The 18,168-nt window shown below is 38.0% G+C and overlaps 1 protein-coding gene across 7 annotated transcripts in view; it reads left to right on the top strand.

Annotated features, from left to right (window-relative positions):
* The window catches only part of ptprfb (protein tyrosine phosphatase receptor type Fb), a 191,476-nt gene extending 180,811 nt beyond the window's left edge, over positions 1–10,665 (top strand). For all 7 annotated transcript variants that reach the window (XM_079875605.1, XM_079875604.1, XM_079875609.1 and 4 more), the window contains 9 exons: positions 856–975; positions 1,065–1,219; positions 1,653–1,938; positions 3,555–3,733; positions 6,917–7,043; positions 7,134–7,259; positions 7,631–7,785; positions 8,868–9,003; positions 9,291–10,665. In XM_079875605.1, coding sequence (XP_079731731.1) covers positions 856–975; positions 1,065–1,219; positions 1,653–1,938; positions 3,555–3,733; positions 6,917–7,043; positions 7,134–7,259; positions 7,631–7,785; positions 8,868–9,003; positions 9,291–9,359 — 1,353 coding nt within the window. In that variant the 3' untranslated portion in view covers positions 9,360–10,665. The remainder of the gene's footprint in view (positions 1–855; positions 976–1,064; positions 1,220–1,652; positions 1,939–3,554; positions 3,734–6,916; positions 7,044–7,133; positions 7,260–7,630; positions 7,786–8,867; positions 9,004–9,290) is intronic.
* Positions 10,666–18,168: the final 7,503 nt, after the last annotated feature.

Below are 18,168 nucleotides of genomic sequence, written 5' to 3'. Positions count from 1 at the left end.
GCCATAGTATATGTAAACAACTAGATTTTTTCATTTTACATGGAAAATACATAAAATGTTAATGGTGCTTGCTTCTGTTAAGCTGAATAAATGATATCAATAGTAATAGGGACGCTTGCCGTAGAACGTTGGCCAATATATAGAGAATATTGACAATAATTTTGCAGTTTTAATTTAAGTTGTAATCACATTGTTATAATAGTTTTGCTTAAGTGTAAATACAGAGATGTTTTCATAGTCTGATAAAAACCATTAATTTCTGTATCAAACTGTGGTATTATTAAATAGTGCATATAAATGAAAATGATTGTATATAATTTATATACCATTTGAATATTATTCTTCCTTGTATTAATTTAGTGACATTGTGTAAATTTAAAATACCTTCATTGTTTAAATCTAGGATTTTACTCCATGTATTAAACATTTTGAATGTACATTCTAAAGTGCTTGTTTGATTGAAATGATAGTGCCTCTGACAACAACAACAAAAAAACTTTTTTTTCCAGAGCAAATACACTACAGTTCTAATGTTTGGGGTCAGTAAGATTTTGTTTTTGTTTTTGTTGAAACAAGTCTCTCATGCTCGCTAAGGCTGCATTTATTTGGTCAAAAATACCGTAAAATAACAAAAATTGCTAAATAAAAATAACGGTTTTCTATTTTAAAATGTAATTTAAATCCTGTGATGACTCCAGTCTTCAGTGTCACATGATCCTTCAGAAATCATTCTTATATGCAGATTTGATGCTCAATACACATTTCCTGTTATTATCAATGTTGGCTGCTTAATATTGTTGTGGATTTTTTAATAGAATCATTCATTAAACAAAACTTGCTTACTCTCTAAAACAGGTGAAGTGTGACCAGTACTGGCCCATTCGTGGCACAGAGACTTACGGAATGATCCAAGTGACCATGCTTGACGCTGTTGAGTTGGCTACCTACAGTGTGCGCACCTTTGCCCTTTACAAGGTAAAAAGTGACTTGCCTTTTCCTCTCCATATAGTAAGTTCCACATTTTCAGCTCACTTAAACTCCTTCCTCCCACTCTGTTCAAACAGAATGGGTCTAGTGAGAAACGTGAGCTCAGGCAGTTCCAGTTCATGGCCTGGCCAGACCACGGAGTGCCTGAATACCCCACTCCCATCTTAGCCTTCCTGCGCAGAGTCAAAGCCTGCAACCCTCCTGATGCTGGACCCATGGTTGTGCACTGCAGGTGAGCGCCGCTCCCCAGTCCTGCATTTACTGCTGACCTTTTCACTTTATTCCAGTCTTATACAACTCTGTTATAAAGTGAACAGTTGTAGGTTTGCTTGGTGGAAGTTGTATGAAAGGTTTTTAAAATTGTATTCAGCCTTTGTGTTTAGTTAGGGATGTTAAGTTAACACGTTTGATTAATTATGTAAAAAAAAAAACAATTAATCAAATTAATTATATTTAAAAAAAAATCAAGTAATTTTCATACTCCCTACTAGAAGGTTTCCATAAAATTTCATACCACTATATTGATATGTGAATAATTTGATTGATTATTCACTATATATATATATAATGTAATGATGTTTGTTTAAAAGAAAGTTATCTATTGACACCCTTAGTATCAGTATTAGTACAGTTTGTTTGTAGTCTAACCAGTTTGTGTCTGTCAGTGCTGGAGTGGGCCGCACGGGCTGCTTCATAGTCATCGATGCCATGCTGGAGCGCATGAAACACGAGAAGACGGTAGACATTTATGGCCACGTCACATGCATGAGAGCCCAGAGGAACTACATGGTGCAGACGGAGGACCAGTACATCTTCATCCACGAGGCCCTGCTGGAGGCCGCCACCTGTGGAAACACCGAGGTCCCTGCCAGAAACCTGTACGCCCACATCCAGAAGCTCACCCAGCCACCATCTGGAGAGACCGTCACAGCCATGGAGCTGGAGTTTAAGGTGACTGCACATATCACACAAAAAAAACATTTTATTTTATTTTTTAGCAACACTTAAAAATGGGTAAGTTTCATAAAAAAAGCAACATTTTGAGCAAAAAGCTGAGAAAAATAAAAATAAATTCAAAGACTGCATCTGAATCAGATTCAGAACGATAATCAAAACATAGATGGAGTAGATGATGTTCATCAACATCCCAATGCTTGCACAGTCCTATAGCTCATCCTTGGTGGACATTTCATTCAGTAACATTAGGCAATTTTGATTTATATGCTGTTTAATGTTGATGATCACGTTATTTTACATATGCATATTATTACATATAATATCGCTTGTTTCTGCATCTTCTTTGCCTGCGTTTTGATCAGGAGATTCAGTTCTCTTTCAGAAGATGCATAGTAGTGCCCCATACCGTATAATAGTGAAAACACGGAAAGCCAGAAATTTCCATCAATGGCAAGGAAGCGTTGTCTCATAAATTATGGAAATTTTCATCAACGGCAGGGAAAGAGTTAACTGGAGAATATATGTTTTCATGATTCCAAAACAAACAAATTGATTTTAGATTTTGATTCATGATTATAAAGCTTGGAACCTTTACAATGCACTGTCATTAAACATGAAGATGCCACAAGACACTGGACTGTGCTGAGAAATTTAAAGCCGTTTTAACTGATATTTGATATAACTTGATAATTGATATCACATTTTTAATTGATATCAGCCCTAAAATACTATACCACAAAATAAACCGAAACAATCAATGACAGTTAATGAAAACTAAAAAAATAACAGGCTGAAAATCTAATTGAAATAAAAACTAAATTCAAAACTATTATAACCATGATGCATCCATGCCACTTGGTGTCAGTATAAGCCCATGATGACTCTAATAGAAGTCAGCACAATGTAACAAAACTGAGTGCACCTTCAGTCGAGTAACATTTACATGCAGCCAAATAATGATTGATTTCACAATTATACTGAAAAACACTGCAGTTAATCCGAATGAAATTGCTATCCTATTGAAGCGGGGTAGATCTCTAGTAGATCTTAAACAATCCGATTAACAGGAAATTTTGGTCAGAATAATAGATATATGTAAATGCACATGAATTTGTAAATCAGATTGCAAAATGTTTAGGGTACATAAACCAATCTTTCAGAAACTGGAATCGGATTTGATTCTTTCGGATTGGCAAGAATTAGTGCATGTAAACACCTAATGACTGTTTTATTGAAAATGTTTTACTATTCCGTCTCTTAATAATGCTATTGGGATATAACTGAACGCTGGTATAAGCTCAACTCAGAACGGATTCTAGAAGTAGAAACAGCATCTGGTGCAAAGACCGGAGCGGGTCCCCAGTACAGACAGAGCTTGTAGTAGAGCCAACGGTCTCCATGCGCTCACTGCTGATGTCCATCTGTGCTTTCTCTTCCCCGCTGCCAGTCACTTTCCCAGTCAGACCGTTACACCCCCGCCCCTCTCTACTGCTGCAGAACTCGCATTCACACAACTAACAGTCCCCCACATTTAAAAAACATTTCTGTTTCAGACTGTTTTCTGCTATAATGTTTCTGCCAGCCCTCTGAACCCAACGCTGTTTCCACAGAGACTCGCCAACTCCAAAGCCCACACCTCACGATTCATCAGCGCCAACCTGCCCTGCAACAAGTTCAAGAACCGGCTGGTCAATATCATGCCTTTCGAGTCCACGCGGGTGTGCCTGCAGCCAATCCGAGGAGTGGAGGGATCTGACTACATCAATGCAAGCTGCATCGACGGATACAGGTAGCCAAACCATTCCTAAAACACTGAGGGCTGCAATAGATGCCTTCTGTTTTTTATTCAGGTAGCTATCTATCATAAACAGATTTGTTAGATTCTGTCAGTTGTGGGTCTAAAAACTGACTGTGCAAGTAGTTGTGTTGCATTATGAATCACAGACACATTTCAGTCATGAAACCAAGCTTACTTAGCTAGAAGCATCTACATTCATGTACTCACGTAGAGTGTTTTTCAGGCTTCAGGACCTTGCATTATTTTTATTCATATTTTTAATTTTAATTATATAAATGAGAGCAATTTTTTTTTTTTATGTGTATAAATGCTCCTTTTTCATATATATATATATATATATATATATATATATATATATATATATATACATACTGTATGTATAGAGAGAGAAAGAGAAAGTGAAAGAGAAAGCATTTTTATATATATATATAATTGTTGTGTTTTGTATTATTTATATTGAGTGTTAACTCGGGTCACTTATATCCGTGAGAATCAGATCATTGTTACGATTAGACTTTAACCATGTATTATGTTGCCGTTCCTAATTGTTACCAGCCAACTGGCTTGTTTTATCTGCTCACCAAAGCCATTTTTAACTCGCATATGGCGCTTGGCGAGTCTTAATTTAGGCTTCTGAATCCATCTCTAAATAAATGCAGTGGTTCTGTTTACATCAGACGACAAAACTCGTTCTTGTACGCGGTAAATAAGAGGATCCATAGCTCCTATTTTCCTCCACTGCAATATTCTCCCTAAACAATGAGCAGCACAGTGTAGTTTGTCTACATATTTTCAGCCTTCACATTTTTTGTTGCTTTACTCTGTCTGACAGCTGTTTATTGAATTACAAAGGGAGGCGCTCTCAATGGGGCGATCGCTCGAGAAAATCAGAGACAGAAAAGGCCAGTCGTGTTTGCCGTAAAACGAAGCGTGGGCACGAAATGTCACAGAGTCTGTGAAGGGAATGTCTAGGGGCTTGATACATCAGCCCCTCTCGTTTGAATTAAAACTTAATGAGAGCTACTCTGGAGGAGCTCAACCTGTGCCAATGCGTAATTGACACCACTCCCATTTCTGAAACCAAATGAGCTTCAAAAAGCGGTTCTCCGGTCACGTCTCCTTCTCTAGCCGAGCCTCTGGGTTCGTCTGCTCCGAGATTTGTTGTCTTGTCAAAAGGCTGCAATTAACCCTCTTTTAAACAGCATGTTAATGCGATAAGCACAAAAACACGCTTGACCTTCTTGCTAGTTTACAAAGAGCTTCTCCAGTCGAGCGGATACGTCATTAGAGCTGTTTTTGTGTCTGCCTTTTTTGGTTTCGTGTTGCGTTTCGTTTGATTGGGGGCGAAAATAACCTCCAAGGAAAAACAGATTAATGTAGAGGTAATTCGGCTTTGTCAAAGGCAGCGCGTCCCTGACGTCTGCTGTGTGTTGTTCGTAGCGACGTGTTTGTGTGTGTATGCTCTGGAATGAGTGGCCGTGGGTGGGAGGGAGGGGGTCTCTCGCTCTTCTTTGCTCTTCATTCTGGCTCGTCTCTCCCCATCTCTTCTCTTCTTCTCTGCCGTCTCTTTATTTGTCGGAACAAGGCCCTGAGCAGACTTTAATCTCCCGGTTCCATGTTATTAACTCGCCTGCAGCACCTTCATTAGTTGCTAACCCGTGGCACTGTTTGTATGAGACAGCGATGTGTTTGCCATGTGCTCATTGATTGTACAAGCTGCCATAGCGAAGTACGCTGCTGCCACCCAGTGGTCTTGTTAATATAACACCCTAGCTCTGTGTACTGGACGTATGGGTAGAACAACAGATGATAGGATATGGATTTTTCACAATCGACTTTCATAAAGGCGATGAAAGTGAATGTTTTGCCAGCTTATGCAAGCAGCCATTGTATTAGACCGCCATCATTCCTTCAACGACACGCCATCTCTTCAAAACCCACCCTCCAAAGACGTATCAGCGAACCTAAATGTGGAAGATGATTGATAGGCAGGGAGCATTTCTGGTTGGCTAAAAAAGGGCGTGTTGCTTATATACTGCATAACTGCTTATATAGGCTGAATGTCAATTGCAGCCATTAACCGACTAAACTAAAACCTTTTTATAGTCAAAACTATCATAGTCCTACATAGAGACCTACAAATTACATATTAAAAATAATAGGGTAGCATATACTATTTATATAATATTATATAAATAATACAAAAATTTTCAGCACTATTTTTGTATGTTGCCTGGAAGCAACACACTATGACAATGGAAAAAAAAATATTATAATGCTAACAATTAAATTCTTGATGACAGGAACTTATAATTTGTTACTGCATTTCTATATTATTGTTTACATTTATTTTATTTGAGTATTTAACTTAAAGAACACTAAAAAAGTTAACTATTCAATAATGGATAAAACAAAAAAATCGAATAAAAACAGAACATGCTCACTTCATTAGTCTCCATAGTGACTGCGTTTGTTGCATCCATATCACATCCATTTCACTGTCACACTGTGATGCTCCCATTTAACAAAAATGCTATTTTTCATAACATATTCATAGTACAAGCATAACAAATGTATATTAGATGTATAACTATTTATTGCTTGTTCACAAAAACAAATTTATATTTTTATAGGTGAAAATAAACATGTTTTTCTGAGACTTTTCTTGAAAGCACTGCCACAAAAATAAATAAAGCTACAACAATTTAGAAAATAAAGGGATAGTTCACTCAAAAATGAAAATTCTGTCATCATTTACACACCCTCAAGTTTTTCCAAACCTGTATACTTTTCTTTCTTCTGCTGAACACAAAAGAAGATATTCTGAAGAATGTCATCAAACAGTTGATGAACCCCATTGACTTGAAAAAATAAAAATACTATGGAAGTCAATGGGGTTCATCAACTGTTTGATGACATTCTTCAGAATATCTTCTTTTGTGTTCAGCAGAAGAAATAAACTCCTACAGGTTTGAAACAACTTAAGGGTGAATAAATTAAAGAAATTGAATTTTGAATGTTCAATTATCCCTTTAAGAAAAACAATCTACTAGTCCATTTCAGATATAGTCAAGGCACGGCTGTTTTCTAGCCTCTGTCAAGGTCATGTGATCATTCTGGCACATTTGCTTGTTTTGCATCAAGGTCTCAAAAGATGTTTTTGTGTGTGCACAGACAGCAGAAGGCCTATATTGCCACTCAGGGCCCTCTAGCGGAGACCACAGAGGACTTCTGGAGGATGTTATGGGAGCACAATTCCACTATAGTAGTAATGCTGACCAAACTCAGAGAGATGGGACGGGTAAGAGCATGTTCCTCCTTTTAACTTGCTTCCTGCTGTTTTAATCAGGGATAAATTCCAAAAAAAAAAAAATGTTCCCTCGTCCTGCAGGAGAAATGCCATCAGTACTGGCCTGCAGAGCGCTCTGCCCGCTATCAGTACTTTGTGGTGGATCCCATGGCTGAATACAACATGCCCCAGTACATCCTGCGAGAGTTCAAAGTCACAGATGCCAGGGTACGTGCATCTATCACCTGAAGGAATCTGCCAGAGGAGCATTATTTGTGTTATTTCAGATGAATGTCACTCAGAATATGGTACTTGAGGGCACCGCTGGGGTGTGTGAGCAATCTGTTGCTGGTGGCGGATGTTTCGCTCTCACATCCTACGGCTCGCCTTGGACTTTAGAGCTTTCTGCCGACTATAAATAGCGGCAAGGTTATGAAAAAGCTTGTAGCTGAAACGCATACACACACGGTCATAAACCAAGCATATGGACAGAGGCTCCCTGCTGTGCGCGGTCTGACTGGGAGGTGTCCAGCTGTTGTGTGCGTATGTGAGGGTGATACCAGCTGCCTAATAAACCGGTAATTCTGCATTCCCTTCAGGACGGTCAATCCAGAACCATTCGCCAGTTCCAGTTCACTGATTGGCCAGAGCAGGGAGTGCCAAAAACCGGAGAGGGATTCATTGATTTCATTGGCCAAGTTCATAAAACCAAGGAGCAGTTTGGGCAGGATGGACCAATCACTGTGCACTGCAGGTATGCTGATCTGTGATTGGACAAGTCTGAATGAAAATATGGATAGCACAATGTGTGAGGGATGGTATACAGTATACAGCTGATCAGCGTCATAAACCTCAACATGAAGCAGAGGGGTTTTGTGATCATGACTAACTGACTGTACATTATCCTGCGTATTACATGGCTACTTAACAAATAAATAAACATTTTAAGATTTTATGTAATTAACTTTTCATTAAATTGTATGAATAATTTGTAATAATAAATAATTGTATGCATTTTTACTACTTTATACTTTTTACATTTTTTGGATTATATCATTTATTTAATAATTTATAATAATTGTTATTATTATTAATGTAATAAACATTACATTTTTTTAAAAAATGTTTAATTTAATTTTTAAAATGTTATATAACTTATAATGTAATGAATAATAAGTTTAATAATAAATTATTATTTTACATTGTTTTATTCTATCATTCAATTCAGTTATTTTCATAAATTATTGTATTATTTTTAATTTAATAATAAAAAATTAATAATAAATTACTTATTTATTATTTATTATCTTTTATACATTCTCTTTTTAAAGATTTTTTTTTTCTTATTTTAATTTAATAATTTGTAATTTGTTGTGCTGTCAAATCGATTAATCATGATGAATCGCATCTAACATAAAAGTTTGTTTATATAAAATATGCATATTATACATATGTATATATTATAGTATATTACACACATATATTATATAAACACAAACTTTTACGTTAGATGTGATTAATCACGATTAATTAATTTGACAGCACTAGTAATGAACTTTTCATGACATTTAATGAATAATAAAATATTTTTAATATTAGATTATTCTTTTAATAATTTTTTAACAGTACACTTTTTAAATTGTATTATTTAATTTAAACATTTTAATAATGAATTACTATTTAAAATGTGTAATAAATAATTGGTTTACTTCATTTTTACCCCCTTTTTTATTAAACTTCTATCACAGCCTCACAAACGTGATTCCACTCAAGACGGCAGTGTGATGCGTCACGTAGAGCCTTCACCCTTGTGTAACAGATGCTGTTGTTTTTCAGTGCTGGAGTGGGAAGGACAGGGGTTTTCATCACTCTGAGTATTGTCCTGGAGAGAATGAGATATGAGGGTGTGGTGGATCTGTTCCAGACGGTTAAGACCCTGCGCACACAAAGGCCTGCCATGGTGCAGACAGAGGTACTGTCCCACTGCCCAAGCATTATAATAGCACTTGTCAAATATGCCTTTAAAGCTGCTGATTTAGACTGAGTAGATGTGTTCATTCCTTCACATTCACACTTGCACTAAGTTGTTCTAATATGCCAATGTTGTTTGTAGAGCCTAGCGTTATTTCTCAAGACACCTATTTCAGCGGTATCTGTCAAGAACGTTTCATGCGTGTTGTCCCAAAAACTCATATTGATATTGTCACCATAACTCTGCGTTATTAGTTTGTCCCACTGACGCACTGGTTTTCCCTGCAGGACCAGTACCAGCTGTGCTACAGAGCCGCTCTGGAGTACCTGGGGAGCTTCGATCACTATGCAACGTAACCACTCCTGGAACACAGCCCTCTGGTACAACTCTTCAGGAGTGCAGCAAGTGTCCCTTCTGAGCCACCGTTCCCCCACCCCATCCTGTACAGAGATCTGGGGGGGTGGGAAGGGCAGGCTATCCAGTGGCTGGTTAACCAATCACAGCAGTCTGCTATTGACTGGCACCAAGAGATTGCTTTAAGAAATATAGACAACTCTCTTTCAAGAAGCACCATCTAAAAAAAAACTATATTCTAGTTTCTCTTTAGCGTACGCCAACCCACACTACAGTCGAAGGCTACTGGTAGCACTAATTCTTTTCTTTCTTTTTTTTTCCCCTGCTTTTTTTAAAATCATGATTATCATTTTTTATTATTATTTTAAAAATCCTGTATGACAATATTGTTATTATTCTTATTTAGAATATTTGTGTTTTTTAATCATCTTTTAACATCTTTTGTCTTAACGGCCTTTTCCGTGGGTCTACCTTTTCCTTAAATGGTACTGTTTTCTTTTCTTTTCTTTATAATAGGTTATTTTAGCACAAGAACATGTATTTTTAACATGTTCCTCTGATACTAATACGAGAGAACCGCTGTTCTCTAAGCTGCTGATGGTTCGACTTTGTAACATGATTTTTTTTTTTTTATAATTTTTTTTTCTTTTCTTCGTTATGTATAATTGGTCTTACTTATTGGGCTAAAATGAGCGGGTTCACTTTTGGAGAAGCCTTTAATGTTCTGTCTCTCTATGATATCTCAATGATAAAAGAAAAATGCCTTTGGGTTAGTGGTACTGAATAAGAAAAACTTTTGGTAGGGGAAAGCAAATCAACTAACGCATAAAATCAGCACTGTACAGAACTCAGTAGGGGTTAAATGTGATTTGTGAAGAATAAACCTTCTGATTGGAGCGCGTTTCACTGCGAGGGACGTTACCGGGAACCGAACGCAATCCTGGCGAAAAGTGACCCTCGCACCCCGCTTCTCTGTGACATTTGAAGACCTGATATTGAAATGAGACCAATCGCCATTGGCAACCTGTACAGTATAAACCACTCCCCCGAGGGAGAGTCAGCTCTGTTTAATCTAACTCTTCTTTTTATACAGAAATATATATACATAAATTTATAATTATGAATAAATATAAATACTATTATAGATACAGTATATAAACAGCTTCTGCTCTATTGTCCATAATTCTCTCAAAACGTAATCCTGGACTTTTCTTGATATACCAACAAAGAGAAAACTACACAAGAGACTGCTGTGTGTGAATCTGTTCATGGTACAAAAGTTATATCTACTGTATTATCTACGCACCCCGGGTGTTTGGCGGTCTCCTCTGATGGGATGGGGCAGCACAACTCAAATTAAAAACACTTCCTACAGGACGACGTCATTTCATGCCTGCTCGATTACAACCGGCATGTTAAAGGGAGACCTGGCCATACGTTCAGGATATGTTGGCATCATTTTTACCTTGTGAATGATTAGTGCTGTAGAGGTTCGATCTGTTGTATACACAGTCTGTTTTCTATTTGTTAATAAGAAAACTGGAATAAAAAATGTTGCAGGAAAAAACTCCTTGATGTTAATAAAGTTCAATAATTGGTTTTTGTACAAAATATTGTCTCTGTGTGTGTCTCTGGACTATGTTCAGTCAGTGTATTGTTTGATTTAAATGGAAGACAAAATGACTTCAACTTTGTAATAACACTCCTCTTAAAGGAATAGTTCACTTCAAAATGGAAATTCTGTCATCATTTACTCACCCTCAAGTTGTTTCAAACCTTTATGAAGTTCTTTCTTCTGCTGAACAGAAAGGAAGATATTTTGAAGAATGTCGGTAACCGGACAGTTAATGGCACCCACTGACTGCCATAGTAGGAAAAAAAATACTATTGAAGTTAATGAGGTCCATCAACTGTTTGGTTACAGACATTCTTCAAAATATCTTCTTTTGTGTTCAGCAGAAGAAAGAACTTCATAAAGGTTTGAAACAACTTGAGGGTGAATAAATGATGACAGAATTTTCATTTTGAAGTGAACTATTCCTTTAAGATCTCAGATCTGTGATGGCTTCATCTGTATTTATCCAGCAGGGATACCTGTTCTTTGGCTTTCTGTCATGAAACAAATGTTAAAGTGAAAAATAAATTCGAGCACTGGGTAAAACGGTAGCATAGAAGCAGTGCAACCTCTGTTTTGGTTGAAATTAAGGAAAGCTGAAGCACTTACAAGGAGTTACAAACGCCTATGCTTCAGAAGGATGCCAACATTATGAATGAGAAAATTGAGCTCTGGCTTTATAATCACTGAAGCTGTCCATCAAGCTGTCAGTTAAGTAAATGAGTTCTGCACTCGAGCTGTATGCTTTACAGTGAATCTCTTATTTACAAAACAGTAAATAAGAGGATACCCAAAACTCTTATTTATTACATAATTTCATATAGCCTAGTTCTGGTTAAAGAGATTGAAATCGTTTATACTAGACGAGTGAAATATGAGAAGACAACAAAAATCAAGCTGCTTTTTTTTTTTTTTTTATTGTTCTCATTTGCTTATTTGAAACATGACTGAATTGCAAAGGCAGCCTCTGACATAAGTTAATGTCCTCTGAATGAATAAGGTTTGTTTTATTATTATTCTTCATAATACAAGGGATGATCGATTACGACCAATAAGGTATAGCCTACATGCTACTTATCTACTTATCAACAGTTGCAAGTGCAGAATATATATATATATTAGGGCTGTCAAACGATTAATCGCATCCAAAATAAAAGTTTGTTTTTACATAATATATGTGTGTGTACGGTGTATAATTATTTTCTATATATAAATACACACACATGCATGTATATATTTAAGAAATATTTGCATGTATATACTGTGTATATATATTTATATTATATATAATTTATATTATATATAAATAACACATTTTTCTTAAATATATATGCATGTGTGTGTATTTATATATAGAAAATAATTATACTCCATACACACACATATATATTATGTAAACACAAACTTTTATTTTGGATGCGATTAATCGTTTGACACCCCTAATATATATATATATATATATATATATATATACGCTCACCTAAAGGATTATTAGGAACACCATACTAATACTGTGTTTGACCCCCTTTCGCCTTCAGAACTGCCTTAATTCTACGTGGCATTGATTCAACAAGGTGCTGAAATCATTCTTTAGAAATGTTGGCCCATATTGATAGGATAGCATTTTGCAGTTGATGGAGATTTGTGGGATGCACATCCAGGGCACGAAGCTCCCGTTCCACCACATCCCAAAGATGCTCTATTGGGTTGAGATCTGGTGACTGTGGGGGCCATTTTAGTACAGTGAACTCATTGTCATGTTCAAGAAACCAATTTGAAATGATTCGAGCTTTGTGACATGGTGCATTATCCTGCTGGAAGTAGCCATCAGAGGATGGGTACATGGTGGTCATAAAGGGATGGACATGGTCAGAAACAATGCTCAGGTAGGCCGTGGCATTTAAACGATGCCCAATTGGCACTAAGGGGCCTAAAGTGTGCCAAGAAAACATCCCCCACACCATTACACCACCACCACCAGCCTGCACAGTGGTAACAAGGCATGATGGATCCATGTTCTCATTCTGTTTAGGCCAAATTCTGACTCTACCATCTGAATGTCTCAACAGAAATCGAGACTCATCAGACCAGGCAACATTTTTCCAGTCTTCAACTGTCCAATTTTGGTGAGCTCGTGCAAATTGTAGCCTCTTTTTCCTATTTGTAGTGGAGATGAGTGGTACCCGGTGGGGTCTTCTGCTGTTGTAGCCCATCCGCCTCAAGGTTGTGCGTGTTGTGGCTTCACAAATGCTTTGCTGCATACCTCGGTTGTAACGAGTGGTTATTTCAGTCAAAGTTGCTCTTCTATCAGCTTGAATCAGTCGGCCCATTCTCCTCTGACCTCTAGCATCAACAAGGCATTTTCGCCCACAGGACTGCCGCATACTGGATGTTTTTCCCTTTTCACACCATTCTTTGTAAACCCTAGAAATGGTTGTGCGTGAAAATCCCAGTAACTGAGCAGATTGTGAAATACTCAGACCGGCCCGTCTGGCACCAACAACCATGCCACGCTCAAAATTGCTTAAATCACCTTTCTTTCCCATTCTGACATTCAGTTTGGAGTTCAGGAGATTGTCTTGACCAGGACCACACCCCTAAATGCATTGAAGCAACTGCCATGTGATTGGTTGATTAGATAATTGCATTAATGAGAAATTGAACAGGTGTTCCTAATAATCCTTTAGGTAGTATGTGTATACTAGAGTGTATACTACGTAATACAAATACTTGAGTTTTATTATTAAAAGTCTTTATAAATGCAACTGAGGAAAAACAATTATGGCACAGAATAATCATTTAACAAAATTATATAATATTATGCCACAAAATTTTGGCAAAGTTATTAACCGACACATTTTAAAGAGGTTAAACAATAATATAATACAAATGCTTAAGTGCTGTAGATGTAGGCTCGTTTACTTGGAGCCAGCTGTCTGTAGCCTATATCCCACCAATATATTCATCCAAACATCTATATGCCCTGAATTAATAAAAAAATATATAAATATGTTCAGAATTCTGCATCGACTATTTTTGGGATTTTCTAGACTATTTTAAGTGAGCAGGAAATATTAAAATGTAGCGCATGGATTCGGCAGGCATGTATTCATGATACCAAGAGCCTCCCGAGCTCTACAGCGCCCCACAAATCAGTCCTATCAGTCCGCTTTAGCTGTGTGTCTGCATCAGGTCAGTAGTTGGCATGTCTGTTCTTCCTATGTGGAGTAGCTAGCGTATCAAATTAATTAAAGTATAAACCCTGGCTTTAGTTTAAACATTCTCATGTGAATAGCTTTTATATACAGTAGTTCTGTTTTGTTTGTTTTATGTTTGTTCTGAGAATAGACATGACTTTGTTTTCCTCACTGGTATTCCTAACTTACAACATTCTAAAACAACATTCGGACGCAATACATTAAGGCAATTCTATGATGGCATTCTTTGAATTTGTGTGAACTAAAGTCTGTCAATCGTTATTAGAGCGCCAGCCTCAGGCTGAAGACACAGAATCTACCTAAATTTATAGTCTACAGTTATGTTGTTTTGAGTGTTTTAGACAATTATGAAAATCAACTATAATGAATAAACGTGTATTTGACTTGACTGAGGCATTATTATGTGAACCCGTCTTTTCTTTCATTTTAATTGTCATTTTTATTGATGAAAATGTTTATCTTAGAATGATATAAAAATCGATACACAAAATGGAATGACATTACGTCCATGGGAAATAACATGATGGATAATAACTCAACTAACTTAGAGTGATGGGTATCCTAATAGTTATCCAACTTCTGCATATCTATCATGTTACAGTGTTTCGTGTAAATTTATGGATTAGAATAATAACTACTATAATGGATGATAATAGCACTAATTTGGACAGTGTCATTAGGCTACAAAATGCATAAGCTATCCAGTATTGCAAATTTTTGAAGCTGCCATGTTGGGAGATAAAAGCTTTAATGTTTAAATTCATCCACTATAGCCATTATGGCATATGTCATACAGATTTGATCAAATAATATAATTTGTGGATAATGTAATGGGTAATCGCGCTTGTGCGTGTTTAAACTTTCATGACGTAAACGAAACTACAGCGTATGCGTGTTAAAACGTCTACTCCGTATTTGATATCAATGACGTCATCGCGCCACAGGCTGCAACGAGGACTTCTTGAAATGTATGACCAGGAGCCGCTACTGCTTCGAGCATAGCCTATCAACGATATCATAATAAGTGGAGGAGGTATTGTTGTCATCATCTTGTATTTGTGCTGTCAGTAAATTATGCTTGGACTACCAGCAGGCATGATAGATATAGATATATACAGTACTTTTACTTAATATTCATAGATAAACTGATAAAACAAAACTTCTCTTTATTTTGAATTCATTTTTAAGTAGATTCTCATCCTCCCTTGCCTCTTTTGTAAAAGGCATACTCTTGTGGTGGAACAGTGGAGGAAGATGACACTTCATGCCCCACATCCCTGGTCTTCAGGGATTCATCTGAGAATGCTCAGTCTCCGCACTCTGGCTTCTCAGATGCAATACTGAAGACCACAAAGCAGTGGAGGCAGAAGAAGAGAGCACCTGTGGTTGCTGGGTCTGAGAAAGTTGAGGGGGGAAACCGCACCTCATCCCCGGTCTTCATGGATGCACCTGAGAAGACCCCGCACTCAGGATTCTCAGATGTAACAATAAAGTCCAAGAAGCAGTGGAGGCAGAAGAAGAAGAAGAAGAAGAAGACTCAGGGAGTATCCATGCCTGATGGGTCCACACAAGGAGCACCAGTGCCCAACCATCACATTCTGACAGGGAGCACCTGCGCCTGTTAGTTCTGAGATGGGGAAACTCACCTCATCCCTGGTCTTCAGGGATGCTTCTGAGACACACTCAGGCTTCCCATGTGCATCATTGAAGTCCAGGGAGCAGCGAAGAAAGCAGAAGCAGAAAAAGGCACAGAGCAGCTTTGGCTGCCGAGTCCCCACAGGGAGCACACGTGCCTGCTGGGTCCCCCCGGGAACCACCTGTGCCTGCTGGGTCCCAACAAAGAGGAAAACTAAGGATGCCTGAGCATCTGATTAAGCATCTGCAAAATGCCTCTTTTGCACAGGGAGCACCCATACCTGCTGAGTCCCCACAGGGAGCTGCCATTCTGTGCCGGCCTCAAAGGTGCTTACATGTTCCCCAATTGGGGCACCCATGCCAGACAAGGTTCCAGATAGGCAAAATCTAAAGTTTCCTGAGCCACTGAGGCAGGAGCTACAGCAGCAGGTCTCCACAGGCAGCGGCAGTGTCGTCCGAGTCAGCAGCATTGCCCGTCCGAAAAATAATAAGAGCAAAACGGAGGCTTGCTGAGCATCTGAGGGAGAATTTACAAAATGCACCAGTCTCTTTCACCTAGGGAGCCCCTTTGCCCTCCAGGATCCCAAAAGATGTATATATGTGCATTCTGGGACCCCACAGTCAGCACCTGTTCCACCATGTTCTCAACAGGAAGCTTCTGGGTCTCAACAGAAAGTGTTTGTGCCTGCCAGAGCTCAACAAAGTCAACCTGCACCCGTGAGTTTGTCCCCATTACTACAGGAGGCCCCCCAGGGAGCAGACGTGCCCGGCAGAAATATAAAACATGCGAAACGGGTCTCTCACCATCTAAAGCATCAATCTGATCATGGGCTTCTGATGCATCTGATTCTGATGGGGCTTCTGAGCAATATGTCTTTAGATTTTCTCTAAGAATCACTCATTAAATCTGGTCAGAATTGCATGATTATGTCTGTTCCTTCAACAGGACAATGCTGGCAAAAACTAAAGATCCCTGAGCCGCTGAGGCAGGAGCTGCTGCAGCAGAAGCCTCCAGTCTATTCTCTTCAGGGAGCACCTGTCTGTTCCCCACAGGAAGCACCTGTGCCCAACAAGATCCCAGAGAAGAAAATAATTAATATCCCTGAGCCACTGAGGCAGGAGATGCTATAGCAGAAGCCTCAAGCTTCTTCTCTAAAGGGAGCACCTGTTGTGCACAGGGTGCTCAGGGTGTCTCTGACAAGATCCCAGAGAAGAGAACTGTAAAGATCCCTCATATACCGATAACTTGAAAACTTGCTTAAGAAAAGTAGTGGGAATCACATCCTGAGAGCAACTAGTAGGTTTTAAAGTTGCAACAATCTCATTTAGGGAGTCCAAATAGATAGGCTCAAAGACAGACCAAATAGAAGAGCAGACGGGGTCATCAAGTGGCGTATAGCCTAGGCTGACGAAGGCATTTGAGATTGAATCAGTGAGATCTCATTAAAATATATTGCAAAATCCTCACAAAGAGAGTCAGACATCTCTGGGAACTGATTAGTAGTGGGATTAAGAGCAGATAGAATAGAGAGATAGATAGAATCAATTCTGAAAATTATTTAGTAATTGAAAATGATAGTATTTACGTTGGGCAACATTAGCAGCTCGCCGGAAAGCAGAGAGGGAATCCTTTAAGATTTCATAGGAAACGTGTAGTCTATCCTTATTCCACTTGCGTTCAGCCCTTCTACAGATCTGTCTGAGAGAACGGACATTGTCATTTAACCAGGGCTTCGAGTTGTTTGTTTGTTTTTTACCTTAAGAGGAGCAACAGCATTTAAGATGTTAGAGCAGATCGAATCAAAAAAGTTCCAGCATCCAAGAAGCTTAAAGATGAGTCCATGTCTTGATTGGCATGTAGACCAAGATATGATGCACTAAATCCTCTTTTGCGCGATCAGTAAAAATGTAATATCTCAAGTCACAGACAGACAAGTCCTGCTAGCCTACTTGTTAGATTCTGTAATCTGCAGTTACAGAACATCATTCAGATTCAGATTCTAGTAGCTTCGCTGGTAGCCTAATATTTACACTATTTATTTATTGGTTGTGTTATTTATTGGTATGATGAAAATAAGCTTTACATTACCATTATTAAAATTACATATACTGCATAAATGCATGCATGTGTGCTTAAATTCAAATTTGCGGCTATAAAATGTAAAACAAAAAAAAAAAAATCTTACATTTTATTCTTTATGTTTTTAAAATTAAAGTTGGTTTTTTTTTTTTGTCTGGGATTATCATGAAATTTGTCTTTTGGTTGGAGTAAATTGGACAAATGGACGCTGTGTAATTTTAAATTGTATTAGTAATGAGTCAAACTCCTATATGTTAACAAGG

Source organism: Squalius cephalus (genome assembly GCF_949319135.1).
Source record: "Squalius cephalus genome assembly, chromosome: 7".
Classification (NCBI taxonomy): Eukaryota; Metazoa; Chordata; class Actinopteri; order Cypriniformes; family Leuciscidae; genus Squalius; species Squalius cephalus.
This window is presented reverse-complemented; position numbering and strand designations above follow the sequence as displayed.